Raw genomic sequence first — 20,492 nt, forward strand, 5'->3', positions numbered from 1 at the left:
GTAATAATAATAATAATAAGGGAGAAATGTGAGATTCACATATAAATCAAGTATAAAAATCAAACGAGTATTCATATCTGACCTGATTGTTTATAGTTCATAATGCGTGATCAAAACTGAAAGTTTCTGTGATGACTGCCCTTGTACTGTTCACCAAGTAAGAACTTATTCACTATGTAAGAATTTGTTCACCATGTAAGAACTTGTTCATTGTGCTTCAGAAGATCAGAGACTGATGAGAATTAGGCTTGGGGTAGACTAATGATTGTGCATTGAGTCCCCTGTACAGAATTTTATTGTTGTTAACTGTTAACAACCATTTAATCAATAAATATGGGAGATGCCCTCTCAAAAAAAAAAAAAAAAAGTAATTGGAACAGTGTACAACTAAACAGTATATTAAGACAGTGGCTATAAAGTATGCAATGAAAGTGGCAAAAATAACTGCAAAGATGATATAATACACAAAACCAAATAATGTTAACCAAATTTTTCACATTCAAGGGTCTAAGAATTATATTTTGAACTTCTTTAAACTTAGTAATCTAATAATCTCATCATTATTTTCTCTTCCCTCTGAAAATTCCTTATATTAAATTATTGTAATCCATAAACTTGTATTTTCCTTAAAAAAATAGGGCAATTTTCAATCTTAAAAATAAGAATTATCAAAGTTACTAATCAGGTTGGGATAATTAAGTATTACTACATAGCTTTATAACCATTATAGTCAAAGTAATGAAAATTATTTAATTTTCTTTAGAGCAAGTATCAAATTTGTTGCATTAACATTTCTATATATTTATTTTTGCACTCATTTATTTATGCATGCATACATATTTTATAGTAAAACACAGCACACTCTTACCCCAGCTTTGAAAATCCCAGTGAAGTTCTAGATAAAAGTCACCTAGCTGAAAAATGAAATATGAATAATTACTGAATGCACCTTAGTTAATAACTGTTATGTCTACTTAATATTTGGCTTTAAAAAAATCTGTTATAATTAAAGGCCTATAGACAGGAATAAGAAACAATTTTGATATTTAGAGTTGGAGAAAGAACAAAAAATATGGTTATTACTTAAAATGAAATATTGTAATAGCATACATTATTAACTAAACTTGTCTACAAAGGAAAATATGGACCACTGTAGATTTTACAAGAACATTTTAATCACATAGGCACATATCTGATACTGACAGGCATTTAATTTGCATACTGCAATTCTCAGCATAACCAAAATAGTATTACTATAAAAAGTTAATAACTTTAAAATGTTATAAAACATGACTCCTAAAATGATTATTGGTGTACTCTCATACCATACTAGTCAGTCTAACAAAATGACCCACTGTGATAACATTTTTTGTAAAAAAAAAAAATTTTTTTTCTGTAAAGTGATAACAAGTTTACTTATAAATCTGAAATGTCATCATATGAGATGTATAGAGAAAATTTGTATTTCAAGAGTTAGAAACTGAACATCAAAGATTATAACTATTCAGGGAACTATTATTACCAAATATTCTAAAAAAAAATTTATCTCAAGATTTTTTTTTTTAAAGCATACCTAAGAGAAGATAGTCATCATGATAGGTCTATCTTTTTCCTACAATTCTTTCAGGTATCAAAATTACAGAAGAATGGAAAAACAGAAAACAAACCTCTCTCCCCTTTTGTGCCAGCACACCCAGCTCTTACCATCATAAGGTAATACAAAGAGTTGGTTATAGAAAGAAAATGTGGCTCCTGCCAAGCAGTAGTAGCTTCTTTAGCTCTTAGAGATCTTCTAATCCAAAATTGAAAGGAAAATTACTGTCATAATGACTTACCTTATTTTTTTCTTAGAGTTCTTAACTACTTTGCTGAATGCAATATTTCTTTATCTGCCTTGCTAATTCAAAATAAATTATGCTTTCTATACATTACAAATAAGAGTATTTTGATATGTCATTATTGCTTAATTTGAGCAGGAGTTTTACCATTTCTTGACCCTTAATTATCAGTGAGAGATTAGACTACATTAAAAATGCTTAAATGTACACTTACAGTTACTTTTTAGGTGCAACTGACAAAGAAATATAGCCTACCTCTTTCAGGGCTTTTAATAATCGAGGTCGTTTTTCTTCAACACTTTCCCTGGATTGCTGCTTAAGCTTCCTTAAAAGAGCTGTAACTAAAGTTTGAGTAAAAAATTTGTTTAATTTAAAATAAATTTCAACATACTAAATTGCCAATTATACCTTAGTAAAAAAAACTATTAAAAAAATTCATCATGCTAGAAAATACCACTGGCTTATTATACAAAGTTAATAAATTTAATAAAACTGTTATAATCCCCAAGGAAAATTGACAAGAGATACCTCAATATCAACTTATATTCACAGAGGTTTTCCCAGTTTTTAATTATCAGTAAGAATTTATGTGACTGAACCAAGATTACCAATCTCAGTTAGAACATGCATTGTCCTCTTTTAACAGTGATCTAAAAAAAGGTCTCAAAGACAGATCTCAAAAATCCCACTCGATACTACTTTTCAAAAAATGTAATTATCTACCATTGTTACCAGGTGCATCTGCTCTTTTTTCACTAGAGGTTGTGCTCTCAACACACCACCAACACAGCATAAAAACATACAAAAATGAATCCTATTCTATGAAAAGAATTTCTGCATCTAATAAAACCTGAATCCCTCTGTAGTGTTTTCTCATAGTTCACAATTTAAGATTTAGACATATTCCCTAAGTGCAGACACCGGCTTCCCTACTTATTAGCTATGTATAAAAGTGGACAAGTTACTCAATTTCCCTACTCGGTTTCTTTTCTTTCATTTCTTAAGAATAAAGTAAAATCTACTACATGGAGTTACTATAAAGGCTCAATATAAATTGCTGACATATTGTGCCTGTAATTAGGTAAATATAATTTTGATATATTTGAATTAAGGTCTAAAACTGGCTAGCAAAAACCAATCAATTTCTAACATTTATTGAAATAAGGGAAAATATTAGACTTGAATGAATAAGCCTGGTAAAAGATAAGATGGGAAAATGTACATTGAAAAAAAGTATACATCAGTACATGCTGATTTCCTCCTGATCCTGACACACTTACTTTTAATATACATAAATATGTATACATATACACAAAAACAGTATTATCTTTACTATTTTATAGTATGCATTCTTATAAACTACTTAAAACCTTACATGGAATACAGAAGCATTGGGTGAAAGACAAAAAAAGAAATAGAAATAAAATGGTAGTGAAAGCTTGGACAAGATTTATTTTGTCCACACAGGCCAAACCAAGAAAAGCCCAGAGAATATGAAAAAAGATATTTTTAGATCAATGTATTTTAAAAAGACAAAATTCAAAGAGTAATGTTTAAATCACTAACAGTATTTTGGAATAGAACAGGCTGAGACCTAAAAGCCAGGGAACATGGGACCTAGTCTCAGTTATACCCAGGCTCTGTGGCTTACATCCGTAGTTCTCAAATACAAGGCTACATTTCAGTGCCCAGTTGTTCAAGTTTCCAGTGATATACTGCAAAACAAAAAAACTGGAAACCAAGTTGGGTTTCTTTCTTTATAAATTATATACTGTTTTCAATTTAAGAATTATTCTTGCTACTGTTCTAGGTTTCAAAATGTCTTTTTTCAGTGAAATGATCACAGAAGAAAATAGTTATCTTTTTTTGAATTTCTTATACACTAAAAAATGAGAAAGCTACCATACATCAATCATCAAATAAAATTTGCTTCTGGTCTGCAAAATCCAAATAGTCTGAGAACCAATGGCCTAGATCATCATTAAAGTTTTTTACAGATTTCATTTTATATGAACTTGTCAAACCTTCATGTTCACTAATATTCTACTTTAATATTAAAGCCATACCAAAATGTAGAATTCTTTTGATAATCCTCTTCCACTATAGGCTTAAATATTTAAATAAATCTTTATTCACTCTACCTTGCCTTCAAATTGAAATAGACTGTGAATGGAAAGAATTCCTACATAGAAAAGCTTATCTCAATAAAAAGCAGAAGCCACTTATTTTTCATCAACTTTAGAACTATTGGTAAGTGATTGAAGGCATTCAGTAAATAAGAGAAACTTACATTTACATGACCAAACATTATTTAAAAAGTAGTGACAACATCTATATATATAGCACAGGAATATATGCAGAGACTTTTGCTCTATGAGATTTCACATTAAAAAATAACATCAACTCAAACTTTCTTATGGAAGCGGAGACAAATATCCAGAACGCAATTATACAAAATTAGTAGTATGTTTTGGAGGATCAACATTTGTATTCACACACTGTAAGAATCTTATTAACACTGATAATAATGAAGATAAAATTAGCTATTGAGGATTTGGATGGTATTAGATAGAATTCATACCCAGACTCAAATGAAGAACTACAATAAACAGCTAATTTTACTTTCTCTTTCCTTCTTTCACATAAAGTACTTGTAAAGTTTTCAGCTGTTGTGCCGACAGCTTTTGGAACTATACCCTACTGCTCCAAATACCACCTAAATATGTATCTTCTACTCATCACTTCATTCCAACACTCCAGTCTAATAATTTCCTACTTGGATAGTTCTGCCCAGATGTATTACAAATGACTCAAACTCAACAAATTTAACACCAAATTAATTAAATCCCACACTGTTCTTCCTGCTATATTTCATACATCAATTAATTAATGAAATTATGATTAATCCATAATAGAGACCTTGGAGTTACTCTGAATCCTTCTATCAATACCCATGTCCAAGAGATAATCAACCACTGTGAATGTTTTCATTTAACTATATTTCTAATCTATCCCTTCTCTAAACACTCTCTTTTTAAGTCAATCTTACCATGTTTGTTATAGAGAGGTTTCTTTTCTAAAAATCTTTTGCCTCCCTCTTCAATTTAAAATATTCAGGCCTGACATCTAATAATGTCAATCTCTGCCCTGAAGTCTTCTGGGTTTTGCAGTGACTGGACATTGAGATTAAAACCTTAAATGGCACATCAAGCAGATCTCAGTGTAGCCCCTTTGCAATTACAACTGCATCACCCAAAAGTGCTCTTCACCCCTTCATTCACATTTGCCACGTAACCTCTTGTACAGAGCCACACTGAAATACACGTCATTCTCTAAAATATGGTTTGCTATTTTTTGCATTTCCATGCTTTATACACATTCTGCTCCCACAGACTACAGTGTCTTTACATACCTTATTAACTCCTAAAATTCTTTGAGACTCAGCTCAAATAGCCAAACACCTTGCCAAAACCAGAATTACTTTCCCCCTCATCTGCTTCCCCCTAATACTTTAAAAATACTACATAACATAGCAGAATATTCACTGGTCTCTGTCCCCTCATCTAGGATGAATACATCAGTGTCAGAGCTAATGGCACATCCCTTCTATGTTTCTGAGGTATCTGGTAGGTACTTAAAAGATAAATAAACAATCCTGCCCTACTGCAACTTACTGCCTAATGGAAGTGACAGATAAGAGTTCTGACATAGTATGTGGGCAGAGAAGACTTCCTTGAGCTGAGATCTGAGGAACTGTAAGGAAATAGGGCCAAGGAGGAAGGATGTGTGAGTAGGAGAGGTCAGCAGAGCTGAAGACAGAAAGCCATGTGGAAAGAACAATATAAGGACAGAAAGGGAAAAAGTAACACTAAGATAATGGATCTTATAAACCAAGTCAGAGATTTTGGTCTTCATTCCAAGAACGGAAATTTTTAAAGGGCTTTTAGGAGAGTAATATGAACAGAAAAGGAAACTAAAAGAAAATGTAACAAAATATTAAAGCTATCTCAGGGTAAAATTGTAAAATTGTATCCTTTTTTTCTATAACTTCCTAATTTTCTACTATGAGTGTTATTACTTTCTTATAAAAAATATATAAACTTTTGAACAACTCAGGAGAGTTATAGTAAATAAAAACCTAATACAACACTTTCAGAAAAATTTTAATTCTTGATTAGTCTCAAATTTTCTGTGCATTTTTTATTCATTTCTGCATTAATTCACTGAAAAAAAAAATGTATGTGCCAAGCACTGTTCTAGGAGCCACAGATAAAAGGATGTATAAGATACCTCTACACGACTTAAGTTCTCACAGCACTTACATCATCAGGATACAGAGTACAGACACTGAACAACTGATTAGATGTGTGCTGTACAGTGCAAAGGAAAAGAATGCACCACTGCAAAAACATATGAGACGTTAATCTACTCCAGGAGTTGAGGAAAGGCTTCCCCCAGAAAGAAATACAAAGTTGAAACACAAATAAAAAAGACTGCTAAGTCCTGACAAGGCTGAAAACCAACATGGATACTATCTTTTCCCCTCCAAACTAACCTTTGATGTGCTACAAAACTAAGGCTGATAGAATTCCTAAACTACCATAACATAAATATACCTTAACGTAAGTCTGTACAAAAAAAAGAGAGACAAAAGATGACAAGGTTTCAGTGTGAAAAAGAAATTGGAGCCACCTAGATCAGAGGAAACCTGGGGACCATGGATGAGGGATAAGTTGGGAAAAAACTTTTACATTGTTACCATCTCTTTCTCCCTGATACTGGCCTGGGCTGATCACTGTTCACCAGGTAACCACTGTAGGGCAGAAAAGCAACATAATCTTGAAACTGTATTAATTTTAAGGGAAATAATTCTGACTCATCTCGGATAACTAGTTTAGCATTATCTTACTGCTCTGTAGCACATAAATATTAGCAGAAATCAAACCGAAGACAAAGAGTTCAAAGTTTTTGCTAATAATTTATAATGTCAAAATCATCTCTGATTTTTCAGAACATGTAATTTTCTATGCCCAGAAAATGTTAATGTAACATAAGCTAAATAATCAAAAACTTAAATCATAGTATTTAAAATGATTTCAAAGGAGGCACCTATTTAACACATTCATGTTAATATTTCTAAATGTGTACCATAAGAGTTGTTGAACTTATTATCCTTTAAGTATGCAAATATGTCCATCTCACATGATGGGAAGTAATAAAAATATAAGCATTGAATAATTATGGATATGTAATTATATAATGATTGGTAATGTCTATTCAGAATGTGTATCTACAATATCACTCTATAGAAAATCACTAGAAAAGCAAACCTCAAATACTACAGGCCTCAACTTTCAAATCAAAATGTATTACTAAACATCCAGTGACTGATTTCCCAAGAAAATTCTGCTTTCTGGCCTTTTCAATAGATTATGAATTCCCAAAGAACAGAGATCATGTCTTTAATTCTCCACATCTTACTACATACACCTACTTTATAGTAAAGACTCAGCAAATATTCACTGATTCTGAATAAAAGAGTCCTTGAAAGTCACATTAGTCTCAGTGTGTGTCAAAAATCCAGGAGCTCATCTGGTTCCTTTCCACTCTAATTGACTAGAAACATCAAAGAAACTTCTTTCAGACCAGTTGCTGCAACTTATTATCCATTCTCAATTTCTTAGATCTGTACATTTTTATATTTTCCCTGAAATAATTCTAGTTTAGTATAGTTTCTTGCTCTCATATGGATTTCTGAATGTTTGTCTCAAAAGGACAACTCTCAGTAACAAAAAAATATACTCATATGGTTATTAAAATATCACAATTTTTTCTCACTAAATCTTAAACCTAAATGTAACATCACCATTAAAAGTTACCCAATGTGTTCAGCAAGTCCACAAAGATGTAAGATGCACATTACACATAAAGCTAAAATATAAGAGCCGGTAAGAGCCAAAACCTTAGCATCAAAATAAGACTCAATCCATATAACATTCTGGGAATGTTGGACATTATGTATTTCTTTAATAAGACGGCTAAATTTTTCCTGTTGTTCCTTCTACAAAGCAAGACTGAAATGCTCATTTTCAACCTCAAATTATAAAAAGAAAATATTACTAGAAAGATAATATTCTCATTCATCCAGATTTAAGTTTTATAATTTTTTTCAACTATTGAGATATGACTGACAAAAAAAGGATCTGTATATGAAGTTGAAAAAAATAAAATAAGGGGTAAGAGGAGGGAAAATGGAGTAACTAAATACTCTGTAAAGTGTTAAAAAGTATGTGACAGTTTTTAGAAATTCTCATTCTAAAACAAAATAGAGAGACTTGTTGCTCCCTTTCAGCAAATTCTATACCCAGCAATTAAAGCAGGTAGATAACTGTTATAATACAGTGTGATTATCTGCAGTTCCAATCAATGTTCCATATGATTAAGCATTTGCCAGGAAGGACAATCAGAAATGATAACATTTTAAAAAAGTCCTTCATTCTGAATGAATTCTTAAAAAGTAAAAGAATATCAGTAGTGCAGAATCCTGTAAAAGGAGAAAAAATAATAAACAACTTACTTTCAAACATGATTCCTCAATTCTTTTTGTACACTACCTAATATTCAAGTTCCTAAGTCATGAATAACACATATATAAATTTTTAAATAATTGCAAACTTTTCATACTATGGAAAGTTACACTAAATAAAAAGTATTTCAAATGCATCACTTCTCAGTTTTAGAATATGTATCAACAACAATAATTTATACTGCTTACTCATCTGTCTATCTCCATAGCTGATGGCTTCCGCCAGCGGGCTCCATCCCTGAGCATTTTTCACCTTTACTGGAGCATTGTGAGCCAAAAGTAAATGGGCACATTCTGAAACATAAAGTGGTAATAGTATCAAACATCATGCAATTTTCAGAATCTCTAATAAAAATTCATGTAAAAATTCAAGAACTCAATATAAATAGATCTGTGAAATAAATACTGTACTATAGAGAATTAAATAATTTTTTAAATCCCTATGTATCTAAACCATGTTAAAAGCAGATCCTCAGATTCAAGAAGTTTCCACTCTACCACCTAAAAATAAACTGAATCTCTCTGCAAAGAAACTATTATGTTTCCTAATAATTATTCCTAAGAGTATTTTGAGAATGTTTCCATATGCTAAAAAATAATCCAAGAACCTCGAGAGTAATTTACATAAAAGTACCTGCTATCTAGTAAGACCCAAAAGAGGATCCATATGCCTCTAATGTTAAATGTAAAGTGCATTATTCATTTCAGGAAAAAAACAAAGTATGTTTTCAAAACTGGATCAGTAATGTTTCCATAAACCCTTCTCCTTTAAATTTTACAATTCTTTAAATTCAGAAAAACACTCAAAAGGGGCAAAAACCTGTTTATGATTTCAAGGACAAATCTAAACAGTCTTTCTAAAAATCAAAAGAAATCTAAGGTATAGACCCTTCTATTGGTTGAGGAAAGTTATTTTAAAAGTTATTTTAAAAATTAAAAATAAAACATTTAAGATGCACCCCTATGTTTATTGCAGCACTATTTACAATAGCCAAGATATGGAACCTAAGTGTCCATCAGTAGACAAATGGATAAAGAAAATGTGGTACATACACACAATGGAATATTATACAACCATAAAAAGAAAAGAAATCCTACCATTTGCAACAACATGGATGGAACTAGAGGGTATTATGCTCAGTGAAATAAGCCAGGCAGACAAGTACCAAATGATTTCCCTCATTTGTGGAGTATAACAACAAAGCAAACCTGAAGGAACAAAACAGCAGCAGACTCACAGACTTCAAGAAGGGACTAGTGGTTATCAAATGGAAGGGATTGGGGAATATGGGTGGAAAGGGAAGGAGAAGGGGATTAAGGGGCATTATAATTAGCACACATAATATAGGTAGGTCATGGGGAAGGTAGTATTGCATGGAGAAGGCAAGTAATGACTCTGTAGCATCTTACTAGGCTCATGGACAGTGACTGCAATGGGTGGGGAGACTTGATAATATGGGTGAATGTTGAAACTACAATATTGCTCATATGAAACCTTCATAAGATTGTATATCAATAATACCTTAATTTAAATAAATAAATAAATACAACATCTATTAACAGGCAAAAAAACTCAAGAGGCTTATAACAAATTTAGGATGGCTATCTAACCTCAACTTCCTAAATGAATGATTCATTCATCAATTTGTCATCAGTAAACATTTACCAAGTACCTATTATATGTCATTTCTAAACACTAGGTCCTGGATATAAGCAGTGGAATAAAGATAAGGTCTTTCTATCAAAGCAGACAGTAACTGAACTAAGTGAAAAAAAATTGAAAACAAAAAATCATATGATAAATGCTCTAAAGGAAATAAGGGTGTTATGACAGTATAACACAGGGCAGCTAAAGTGGAGGAAGAATGGTACTACCTAACACTATTACTAGTAACAAAAGAAATACCTGTACTAGCAGGAAATTTTATTAGAAAAAAGTAAAATAAATACAGAAATTTAACAGTGGTGTTTCAGAAAGTCTGCCAGTATTGTTTAAGAATATTGTACAAGAATGTTTATTTTGGCATTATTTACAATGGCAAATACATTAGAAACTAAGGGAATATTCACCTTGGGGGAATGATTGACTGAAGTATTAATGCATCCACATCACTAGAGTAATATGCAGCCATTTTTTAAGAATAGAGTTGTATCAAAAGGACAAAGAAACCAGCTTAAATGGACAGCTTCTGGCTAATTTGGGAAACTGAGCATCAAAACGAATAATGAGCAGTCCTAACACATTAAACAAAAAACAGTCAATATACCAATAATGACATCAAAAACTAAAAGAGAGGGCAAGGAGTTTGTCTTTACAGAAGAATGCCAGCTAATAAATAAAAGAAAGGAAAAAATTAGAAAATCAGCATATTACAATCCCAATGTTATAACTGACTTAGCCAAAAGTCCTTGATGAATACTAAAGCCACTAGGTAAAATACCATGTGCTTAGAAAACAGGATGTTCACATGATACTAAAGTACTAGTTCAAGATTATTTAATTATGAAGAGAAATGTCCTTTATAGTGGAGATATCTGGAGTTTATCATCTTAAACAAATGCTCAAACTTAGCAGCACAAGTAGTGGGATGACATCATATTACGTGTTTCCTAATGTGATACAATATAAAGGATATAACATCACCTTTGCAGTATTATTTCTAAAAATATTTAACCTGAATCTAATCAAGCCTCCATAGCTAATTTTCAATTTAGAGAAAAGACAGGATAAGGAACAAGTTACTGAGAAAATAATCAGGCAAATCTGAGAGAGAGGACATTCTACAATAAACTAGGCAAGACTCTTCAGAGTATCAGGTACAAACAAGGAAGAAAAAGGTGAGTATACTTTCCTAGATTAATATAAAGAGACTTAACAACCAAATGTAATGAGTAAACCTCACCTGGGTCTTGGTTCAATATGAAACACATATAAAAGACATTTTGGAACAACTGTAAAAAAAAATATGGATCAGATATTAGATATTATAAAATTATTAAATTAATAATATTTTCTTAGGTATAATAATGATATGTGGTTATGAAGAAGAATGTCCTCATTCTTAGAGATGCAAGCTGAAGTATATGGTGGTAAAATGCCATATCTACATCTGATTTTCAAATGGTACAGCAAAAACAATATATATAGCACTAAGAGAAAGAGAAAGCAAATATGATAAAATGTTACCAATGATTGAACCTATGTGTATAATATTCAAGTGTTCATTATGATAACCTTTTCTTCCCATATATTTGAAATTTTTCATTATAAAGTGATGAAAGAAAAAAACGAATTTTAAAGAAAGGAAGCTTCTGGCTCAAGATGGTGGTGTGAGTAGGGCTGCAGAAATCTCCTCCCAAAAACCATATATATTTTTGAAAATACAACAAATACAACTATTCCTAAAAGAGAGACCAGAGGATACAGTACAACAGTCAGCCTACATCTACATCTGTGAGAACTCAGCATCTTACAAGTAGGGTAAGATGCAAAGCCGTGACCCTGGGGGACTGGAGCACACCCCCAAACCCAGCTCACTGGTGGGAGGAAAGGAGTCAGAGTGGGGAGCGAGTAGAAGCACAGGATTGCTAAATAATCAGCCCTAATAATCTGCACCAGGAACACAGAGACACATTGCATGGTGTACTGGATATTAGAGAAACGGAAGGGTAGGATCCAATACAGAGACTGCGAGTGGGTCCCCACAGCTGGCTCCCCTGGGACAAAAGAAAAGCAGGAACTTTTCAGAAGTCTTAAAGGAACAAGGGCTCAACAGCTGAAAAAAATCGTCCCAGCACACACAGGACAGCAGGCTGGGAATCTGGAGAAAATTCGGGCCCCTTAACCCCCTGGGGGGTAAAGCAGCCCCGAAGACCCTCACAGCAATAAGCAGCCTGCCATTTGTTCCCCACAGTCGGCGCTACAAGAAAACCGGCTGACCCACCACAGCTGCAGAGAAGCCGGAAAGCAGCACCTCCCACAGCAACCACACAGTCTCCTCCCAGTGTGCAGCTAACCCAGACAGGCATTAGAAGCTGGAGCAAGGTCCGGAAGGCACATAGAGGTGCCGTTCTTGCAGAAGAACACATCCAGCATGGCTGTGATCCCCGCGGCACTCTAGGAAAGCCCAAGGGCAATCCCAGCCATGGCAGCTCAGGAGATTGTCCCAGAGACAGCTCTCGGCGTGTGGATAACAGGCACAGGCAGCATAAGCTGGAGCAAGGTCCAGAAGGCACAAAGGGGTACCATTCTTGAAGGAGAACCCAACCAGCATGGCTGCGATCCCCCACAGCACTCTAGGCTAGCCTGAGGGCAGCCCCGCCCACAGCAGCTCAGGAGATTGTCCCAAGGACTGCTCACAGGGTGAGGGGAACCGGTACAGGCAGCAGAGAAAAGCAAGGTGACCAAAAAACAGGAAGGAACTTTATTCTCCCTGTTGACACATGTGCCACCTGCCTGCGACCACTTCTATCACCATGAAAAGACAGAAGAATCTGGTCCAATCAAAAAAAATCACTCAGACAACCCCATAGAGAGGGCCTGGTGAGATAGATATAACCAATCTTCCTGAAAAAGAATTTAAAAACAGTCATAACCATGCTGACTGACCTGCAGAGAAATATTCAAAAGCTAAGGGATAAAGTCAGGAGAGAGATAACAGAAATGAAACAATCAATAGAAAGGTTTAAGAGCAGACTGGACGAGTTGCAAGAGACTGTTAGTGGAATAGAAATCAGAGAACAGGAATACAGAGAAGCTGAGGCAGAGAGAGATAAAAGGATCTCTACAAATCAAAGAATATTAAGAGAACTGTGAGCAATCCAAATGGAACAATATTCGCATTATAGGGATACAAGAAGAAGAAGAGAGAGAAAAAGGGATACGAACTGTCTTTGAAGAAATAATTGCTGAAAACTTCCCCATGCAACACAAGGAAACAGTCTCTGAGACCCCGGAAGCCCACAGATCTCCCAACACAAGGGACCCAAGGTCAACATCAAGACATATAATAATTAAAAAGGTAAAGATCAAAGAAAAGGATAGATTATTAAAGGCAGCCAGAGAGAAAAAAAAGGATTACCTACAAAGGAAAATCCATCAGGCTATCATTAGACTTCTCAACAGAAACCTTACAGGCCAGAAGAGAATGGCATGATATATTTAATGCAATGAAACAGAAGGACCTTGAACCAATAATACTGTATCCAGCATGATTATCATTTAAATTTGATGGAGGGATTAAACAATGCCAGACAAGCAAAAGTTGAGGGAATTTGCCTCCCGCAAACCACCTCTACAGGATATTTTAAAGGGATTGCTCGAGATGAAAGCACTCCTAAGGCTAAATAGATGTCACCAGAGAAAATAAAACCACAGCAAAGAAAGCAGACCAACCAAATACTAACTAAAGGCAAAAAATAAAATGAACTACCCACAAAAACAGTCAAAGGAAACACAAAAGAGTACAGAATAAAACACCTAACATATAAAGAATGGAGGAGGAAGAAAAACAAGGGAGAGACATAAAGAATCATCAGACTGTATTTATAATAGCTTAATAAGAGAGTTAGTTAGACAGTTAGATAGTAAAGAAGCTACCCTTGAACCTTTGGTAACCACAAATCCAAAGCCTGCGATGGCAAGAAGTACATATCTATAGATAATCACCCTAAATGAAAATGGACTGAATGCACCAATCAAAGGACACAGAGTAATAGAATTGATAGAAAAGCAAGATCCATCTATATGCTGCTTACAAGAGACTCACCTCAAACCCAAAGATATACACAGTCTAAAACTGAAGGTATGGAAAAAGATACTTCATGCAAACAGTGGGGAGAAAAAAGTACATGTTTCAGTTCTTATATAAGACAAAATAGACATCAAAAAAAAGAAAGTAACAAGAGATAAAGAAGGACATTACATAATGATAAAAGGGGCAGTCCAACAAGAGGATATAACCATTATAAATATATATGCACCCAACACAGGAGCACCAACATATATGAAACAAAAACTAACAGAATTTAAGGAGGAAATAGAATGCAATGCACTCATTTAAGCAGACTTCAACACACTACTCACTCCAAAGGACAGATTAACCAGACAGAAAATAAGGACACAGAGGCACTGAACAACACACTAGAACAGACGGACCTAACAGACATCTACAGAAATCTACACACAAAAGCAGCAGGAAACACATTCTTCTCAAGTGCACATGGAACACTTTACAGAACAGAACACATACAAGGCCACAAAAAGAACCTCAGTAAATTCAAAAAGATTGAAATTCTACGAACCAACTTCTCAGACCACAAAGGTATAAAGCGAGAAATAAATAGTACAAAGAAAACAAAAAGGCTAACAAACACATGGAGGCTTAACAATATGCACCTAAATAATCAATGAATCAATGACCAAAATAAAATAGAGATTAAGCACTATATGGAGACAAATGACAACAATAGCACAAAGCCCCAACTTCTGTGGGATGCAGAGAAGGCAGTTCTAAGAGGAAAGTACATGCAATCCAGGCTTATTTAAAGAAGGAAGAACAATCCCAAATGAATAGTCTAAAGCCACAATTATTGAAATTGGAAAAAGAAGAACAAATGAGGCCCAAAGTCAGCAGAAGGAGGGACATAATAAAGATCAGAGAAGAAATAAATAAAATTGAGAAGAATAAAACAATAGAAAAAATCAATGAAACCAAGAGCTGGTTCTTTGAGAAAATAAACAAAATAGATAAACTGCTGGCCAAACTTATTAAGAAAAAAAGAGAATCTACACACATAAACAGAATCAGAAATGAGAAAGGAAAAATCACTATGGACACCACAGAAATACAAAGAATTATTAGAGAATACTAGGAAAATCTATATGCTAACAAGCTGGAAAATCTAGATGAAATGGACAACTTCCTAGAAAAATACAACCTTCCAAGACTGACCAAGGAAGAAACAGAAAATCTAAACAGACCAATTACCAGGAATGAAATTGAATCAGTAATCAAAAAACTACCCAAGCACAAAACCCTCCGCCGGCCTCCTCCTCCGCCGGATGGATTCACTGTTGAAATTTAACAGACATATAGAGAAGACATAATAGCCATTCTCCTTAAAGTTTTCCAAAAAAAAGAAGAAGAGGGAATACTTCCAAACTCATTCCATGAAGCCAGTATCACTCTAATACCAAAACCAGGCAAAGACACCACAGAAAAAGATATTTACAGACCAATATCCCTGATGAATGTAAATGCAAAAATACTCAACAAAATATTAGCAAACCAAATTCAAAAATACATCAAGAGATTCCTCAAGGGAGGAACAACCTAAGACAGGCACAGTCGCAGGGGGGCCATCAGGTGAGAAATTGGGGATCAACAGAGGTGAGGCTCAGAACCTCATCCCCCCTGCTTTGAGAGAAATCTTCTGCATCCGTGGATGTTTCGCTGCCCTTGTCTAGCTTGGATTAATACTTAGTCCATAGGCACACACCTGATCATCTACATTTGCCCTCTTACAGCACTAAACTATGTTTTCTACCTTTATCTTGCATCTACTACCACTTCAGCATTTTATTAAAAATAAAAATAATAACAATAATAAAGGGAGAAATGTGGAATCCACATATAAATCAAGTATAAAAATCAAATGAATATTCATATTTGACCTGATTGTTTATAGCTCATAATGCATGATCAAAACCGAAAGTTTCTGTGATGACTGCCCTTGTACTGTTCACCATGTAAGAACTTATTCACTATGTAAGAATTTGTTCTCCATGTAAGAACTTGTTCATTATGCTTCAGAAGATTGGAGACTGATGAGAATTAGGCTTGAGATGGATTAATGATTGTGCATTGAGCATTGACCCCCCTATACAGAATTTTATTGTTGTTAACAACCATTTGATCAATAAATATGAGAGATGCCCTCTCAAAAAAAAAAATACATCAAGAGGATCATACACCATGATCAAGTGGGATTGATCTCAGGCATGCAAGGATGGTACCACATTCCAAAATCCATCAACATCATCCACCATATCAACAAAAAGAAGAACAAAAACCACATGATCATCTCTATAGATGCTGAAAAAGCATTCAACAAAAGTCAACATCCATTCATGATAAAAACTCTTAATAAAATGGGTATAGAGGGCAAGTACCTCAACATAATAAAGGCCCTATATGACAAACCCATAGCCAACATCATACTTGACAGCAAGAAGCTGAAAGTTTTACACTTGAGATCAGAAACAAGACAGGTATGCCCACTCTCCCCATTGTTATTCAACATAGTACTGGAGGTCCTAGCCACAGCAATCAGATAAAACAAAGAAATACAAGGCATCCAGATTGGTATAGAAAAAAACAAACTGTCACTATTTGCAGATGACATGATATTATACATAAAAAAACCCTAAAGACTCCACTCCAAAACTACTAGAACTAATGTCTGAATTCAGCAAAGGTGCAGGGTACACAATACACAGAAATCTGTTACATTCCTATACACTAATGATTAGCTAGCAGAAAGAGAAATCAGGAAAACAATTCCATTCAGAATTGTATCAAAAAGAATAAAATACCTAGGAATAAACCTAACCAAGGAAGTGAAAGACCTATACCCTGAAAACTACAAGATACTCTTAAGAGAAATTAAAGAGGACACTAACAAATGGAAATTCATCCCATGCTCTTGGGTAGGAAGAATAAATATTGTCAAAATGGCCATCCTGCCTAAAGCAATCTACAGATTCAATGCAATCCCTGCCAAAATACCAACAGCATTCTTCAACAAACTGGAACAAATAGTTCTAAAATTCCTATGGAACCACAAAAGACCCCGAATAGCCAAAACAATCCTGAGAAGGAAGAATAAAGCAGGGGGATCTCGCTTCCCAACTTGAAGCTCTACTACAAAGCCACAGTAATCAAGACAATTTGGTACTGATACAAGAACAGACCCACAGACCAGTGGAACAGAATAGAGTCCAGATATTAACCCAAACATATATGGTCAATTAATATATGACAAAGGAGCCATGGATATACAATGGAGGAATGACAGCCTCTTCAGCAGCTGGTGTTGGCAAAACTGGACAGCTACATGTAAGTGAATGAAACTGGATCACTGTCTTAACTCCATACACAAAAGTAAATTCAAAATGGATCAAACACCTGAATGTAAGTCATGAAACCATAAAACTCTTAGAAAAAAACATAGGCAAAAATCTCTTGGATATAAACATGAGCACCTTCATGAACATATCCCCCCAGGCAAGGGAAACAAAAGCAAAAATAAACAAGTGGGACTATATTAAGCTGAAAAGCTTCAGCAAAGGACATAATCAATAGAGCAAAAAGATATCCTTCAGTATGGGAAAATATATTCATGAATTACATATCCGATAAAGGATTGACATCCAAAATATATAAAGAGCTCATGCACCTCAACAAACAAAAAGCAAATAATCCAATTAAAAAATGGGCAAAGGAGCTGAACAGACACTTCTCCAAAGAAGAAATTCAGATGGCCAACAGATGCATGAAAAGATGCTCCACATTGCTAAATTAAAACCACAATGAGATATCACCGCACACCAGTAAGGATAGCCACCATTCAAAAGACAAACAGCAACAAATGTTGGCAAGGATGTGGAGAAAGGGGAACCCTCCTACACTGCTGGTGGGAATGTAAATTAGTTCAGCCATTGTGGAAAGCAGTATGGAGGTTCCTCATAAAACTAAAAATAGAAATACCATTTGACCCAGGAATTCCACTCCTAGGAATTTACCCTAAGAATGCAGGAGCCCAGTTTGAAAAAGACATATGCACCCCTATGTTTATTACAGCACTATTTACAATAGCCAAGAAATGGAAGCAACCTAAGTGTCCATCAGTAGATGAATGGATAAAGATGATGTGGTACATATACACAATGGAATATTAATCAGCCATAAGAAGAAAAAAAATCCTACCATTTGGACCAACATGGATCAAGCTAGAGGGTATTATGCTCAGTGAAATAAGCCAGGAAGTATTAAATGATTTCACTCATCTGTGGAGTATAAGAACAAAAAAAAATACTGAAGGAGCAAAACAGCAGCAGACTCACAGAGCCCAAGAATTGACTAACAGTTACCAAAGGGAAAGGACTGGGGAGGATAGGTGGGAAGGGAGGGACAAGGGGGAAAAAGTAGTATTACGATTAGCAGACATGATGTCGGGGATGGGGGGCACGGGGAGGGCTGTACAACACAGAAAAGACAAGTAGTGATTCTACAGCATCTTACTCTGCTGATGGACAGTGACTGTAATGGGGTATGTCGGGGGAACTTGATGATGGGGAGTCTAGTACCCATAATGTTGCTCATGTAATTGTAGATTAATGATACCAAAATAAAATAAATGAAAAAGAAATGAATTTTATCTGACTTGATTGTTTATAGTTCACGATGCGTGATCAAAATGGAAAGTTTCTGTGATGACTGCCCTTGCACTGTACACCATGTAAGAACTTATTCACTATGTAAGAACTTGTTCACCATGTAAGAACTTGTTCGTTATGCTTCAGAAGATTGGAGAACGTTGAGAATTAGGCTTGGGGTTGACTAATGATTGTGCATTGAATCCCCTATACAGAATTTTATTGTTGTTAACAACCATTTGATCAATAAATATGAGAGATGCCCACTCAAAAAAAAAATGAATTTAAGTCATTCCAATAGCCTTAAAGGCATGTCCACATTGTACTGCTAATGGTATATTGTATCTGCTCAATGCAGAAGGGTCTATTGACCATGTTGGCTGGGATTCCATTTTGATCCCATTTTTCAAGAAGAAATAATTTCAAAACTACATATGAGTTTATGTTTAGATACACACACACACATTTGTATATAATAATAAGCATGGAGAAAAGTATGGAAGAATACACAGCAGGTTGTTAACATGAATTACCAGGTTTGTTGCAAAACGGGGGTTAAATAAGACAGAGAGTGATAGAGAGTCAGCTAAAAAGAATTTTTTAAATAAATAAATAAAACGGACACTCCCTGCATGAAACCTACCATGGGGTTTGTGTATATAAGTACCATGTGTGTATGTGTGCATATATAAAGAAGTTAGGGGAACATAAACATGGATAGATATCTACAGACTTGTAGAAATATTTCATGATAAACTTTTGAAAGAAAAGGAAAATATGGCAAAGTACCATATGTAGTGATTCAACTTCAGTAAAACAGAAACTATATGCCCCTGAGTTTTAAGTAAGGAAGGTATGCAAGGATAGTGACAAGGTTATTAATTCTAATTACATCAGAGAAAAAAAGTAGGAGAGATGATGCTTCTATACACTGCTGTTGGCATTATTTCAATTGTTTCAACAAGCATGTGTTAATAACCTAAAAATCAATAAAGAAAGAATTTTAAATTAAAAAGCAACATGTACAACAGGATATAAAGCAATATCCCAATTGCATAGACTAAGGTACAGGGTTAGTATGATTTACATATGCTAAGACATGTGAACTATATTTTCAGATATGCCACACACCATGCTGAACAGGTGCTCTTTACTCACCAGTCACCACTCAACTGATGTGTAGAAATGAACAATTAATGGAATCAAATAACCATAGATATGCCAATGACCTATGATATATTCTCATACATTTAAAAAAAAAAGAACTGGATCAATCAAATGCCTTGTCTCAGTAACTTTAACAATGAATAATAAGAAAACACGGTCATTTAACATCTAGGCACTAAGGCTTTTAGAATGCATAAATGTCCCACAAAGAAGTTAGGACTTGATGAGCCTGAAGAAAATGAAATCAGGAGGAAAAGAAACCACATATAAATAAGCAAAAGCTATAAAATTGATAAAATATAAAGAGAGTCAACAGAATAAATATGAATGTTGAAAACAAAATATCCAGAAAGACCCTTATTAGAAAAATCATACTAACCCTAGAGTTATTCAGGAAAAAAATTTTTTAATTGCAGATCCAAAGGAGACTGAGAATGAATTAAAAGTTGCAGCAGCTGGTTTT

The 20,492-nt window shown here is 34.3% G+C and overlaps 1 protein-coding gene across 3 annotated transcripts in view; it reads right to left on the minus strand.

The window, feature by feature from the left end:
• ANKRD13C (ankyrin repeat domain 13C) overlaps window positions 1-20,492 on the minus strand; it is a 133,362-nt gene that overhangs the window by 64,683 nt on the left and 48,187 nt on the right. For 2 of the 3 annotated variants that reach the window (XM_037024340.2, XM_037024339.2), the window contains 3 exons: window positions 8,614-8,718; window positions 2,094-2,179; window positions 869-914 (listed from right to left, as the gene is read on the minus strand). In XM_037024340.2, coding sequence (XP_036880235.2) covers window positions 869-914; window positions 2,094-2,179; window positions 8,614-8,718 — 237 coding nt within the window. The remainder of the gene's footprint in view (window positions 1-868; window positions 915-2,093; window positions 2,180-8,613; window positions 8,719-20,492) is intronic. The other variant, XM_073234119.1, reaches the window with a different exon arrangement.

This window comes from Manis javanica, chromosome 4 (genome assembly GCF_040802235.1).
Source record: "Manis javanica isolate MJ-LG chromosome 4, MJ_LKY, whole genome shotgun sequence".
NCBI classification, from domain to species: Eukaryota; Metazoa; Chordata; class Mammalia; order Pholidota; family Manidae; genus Manis; species Manis javanica.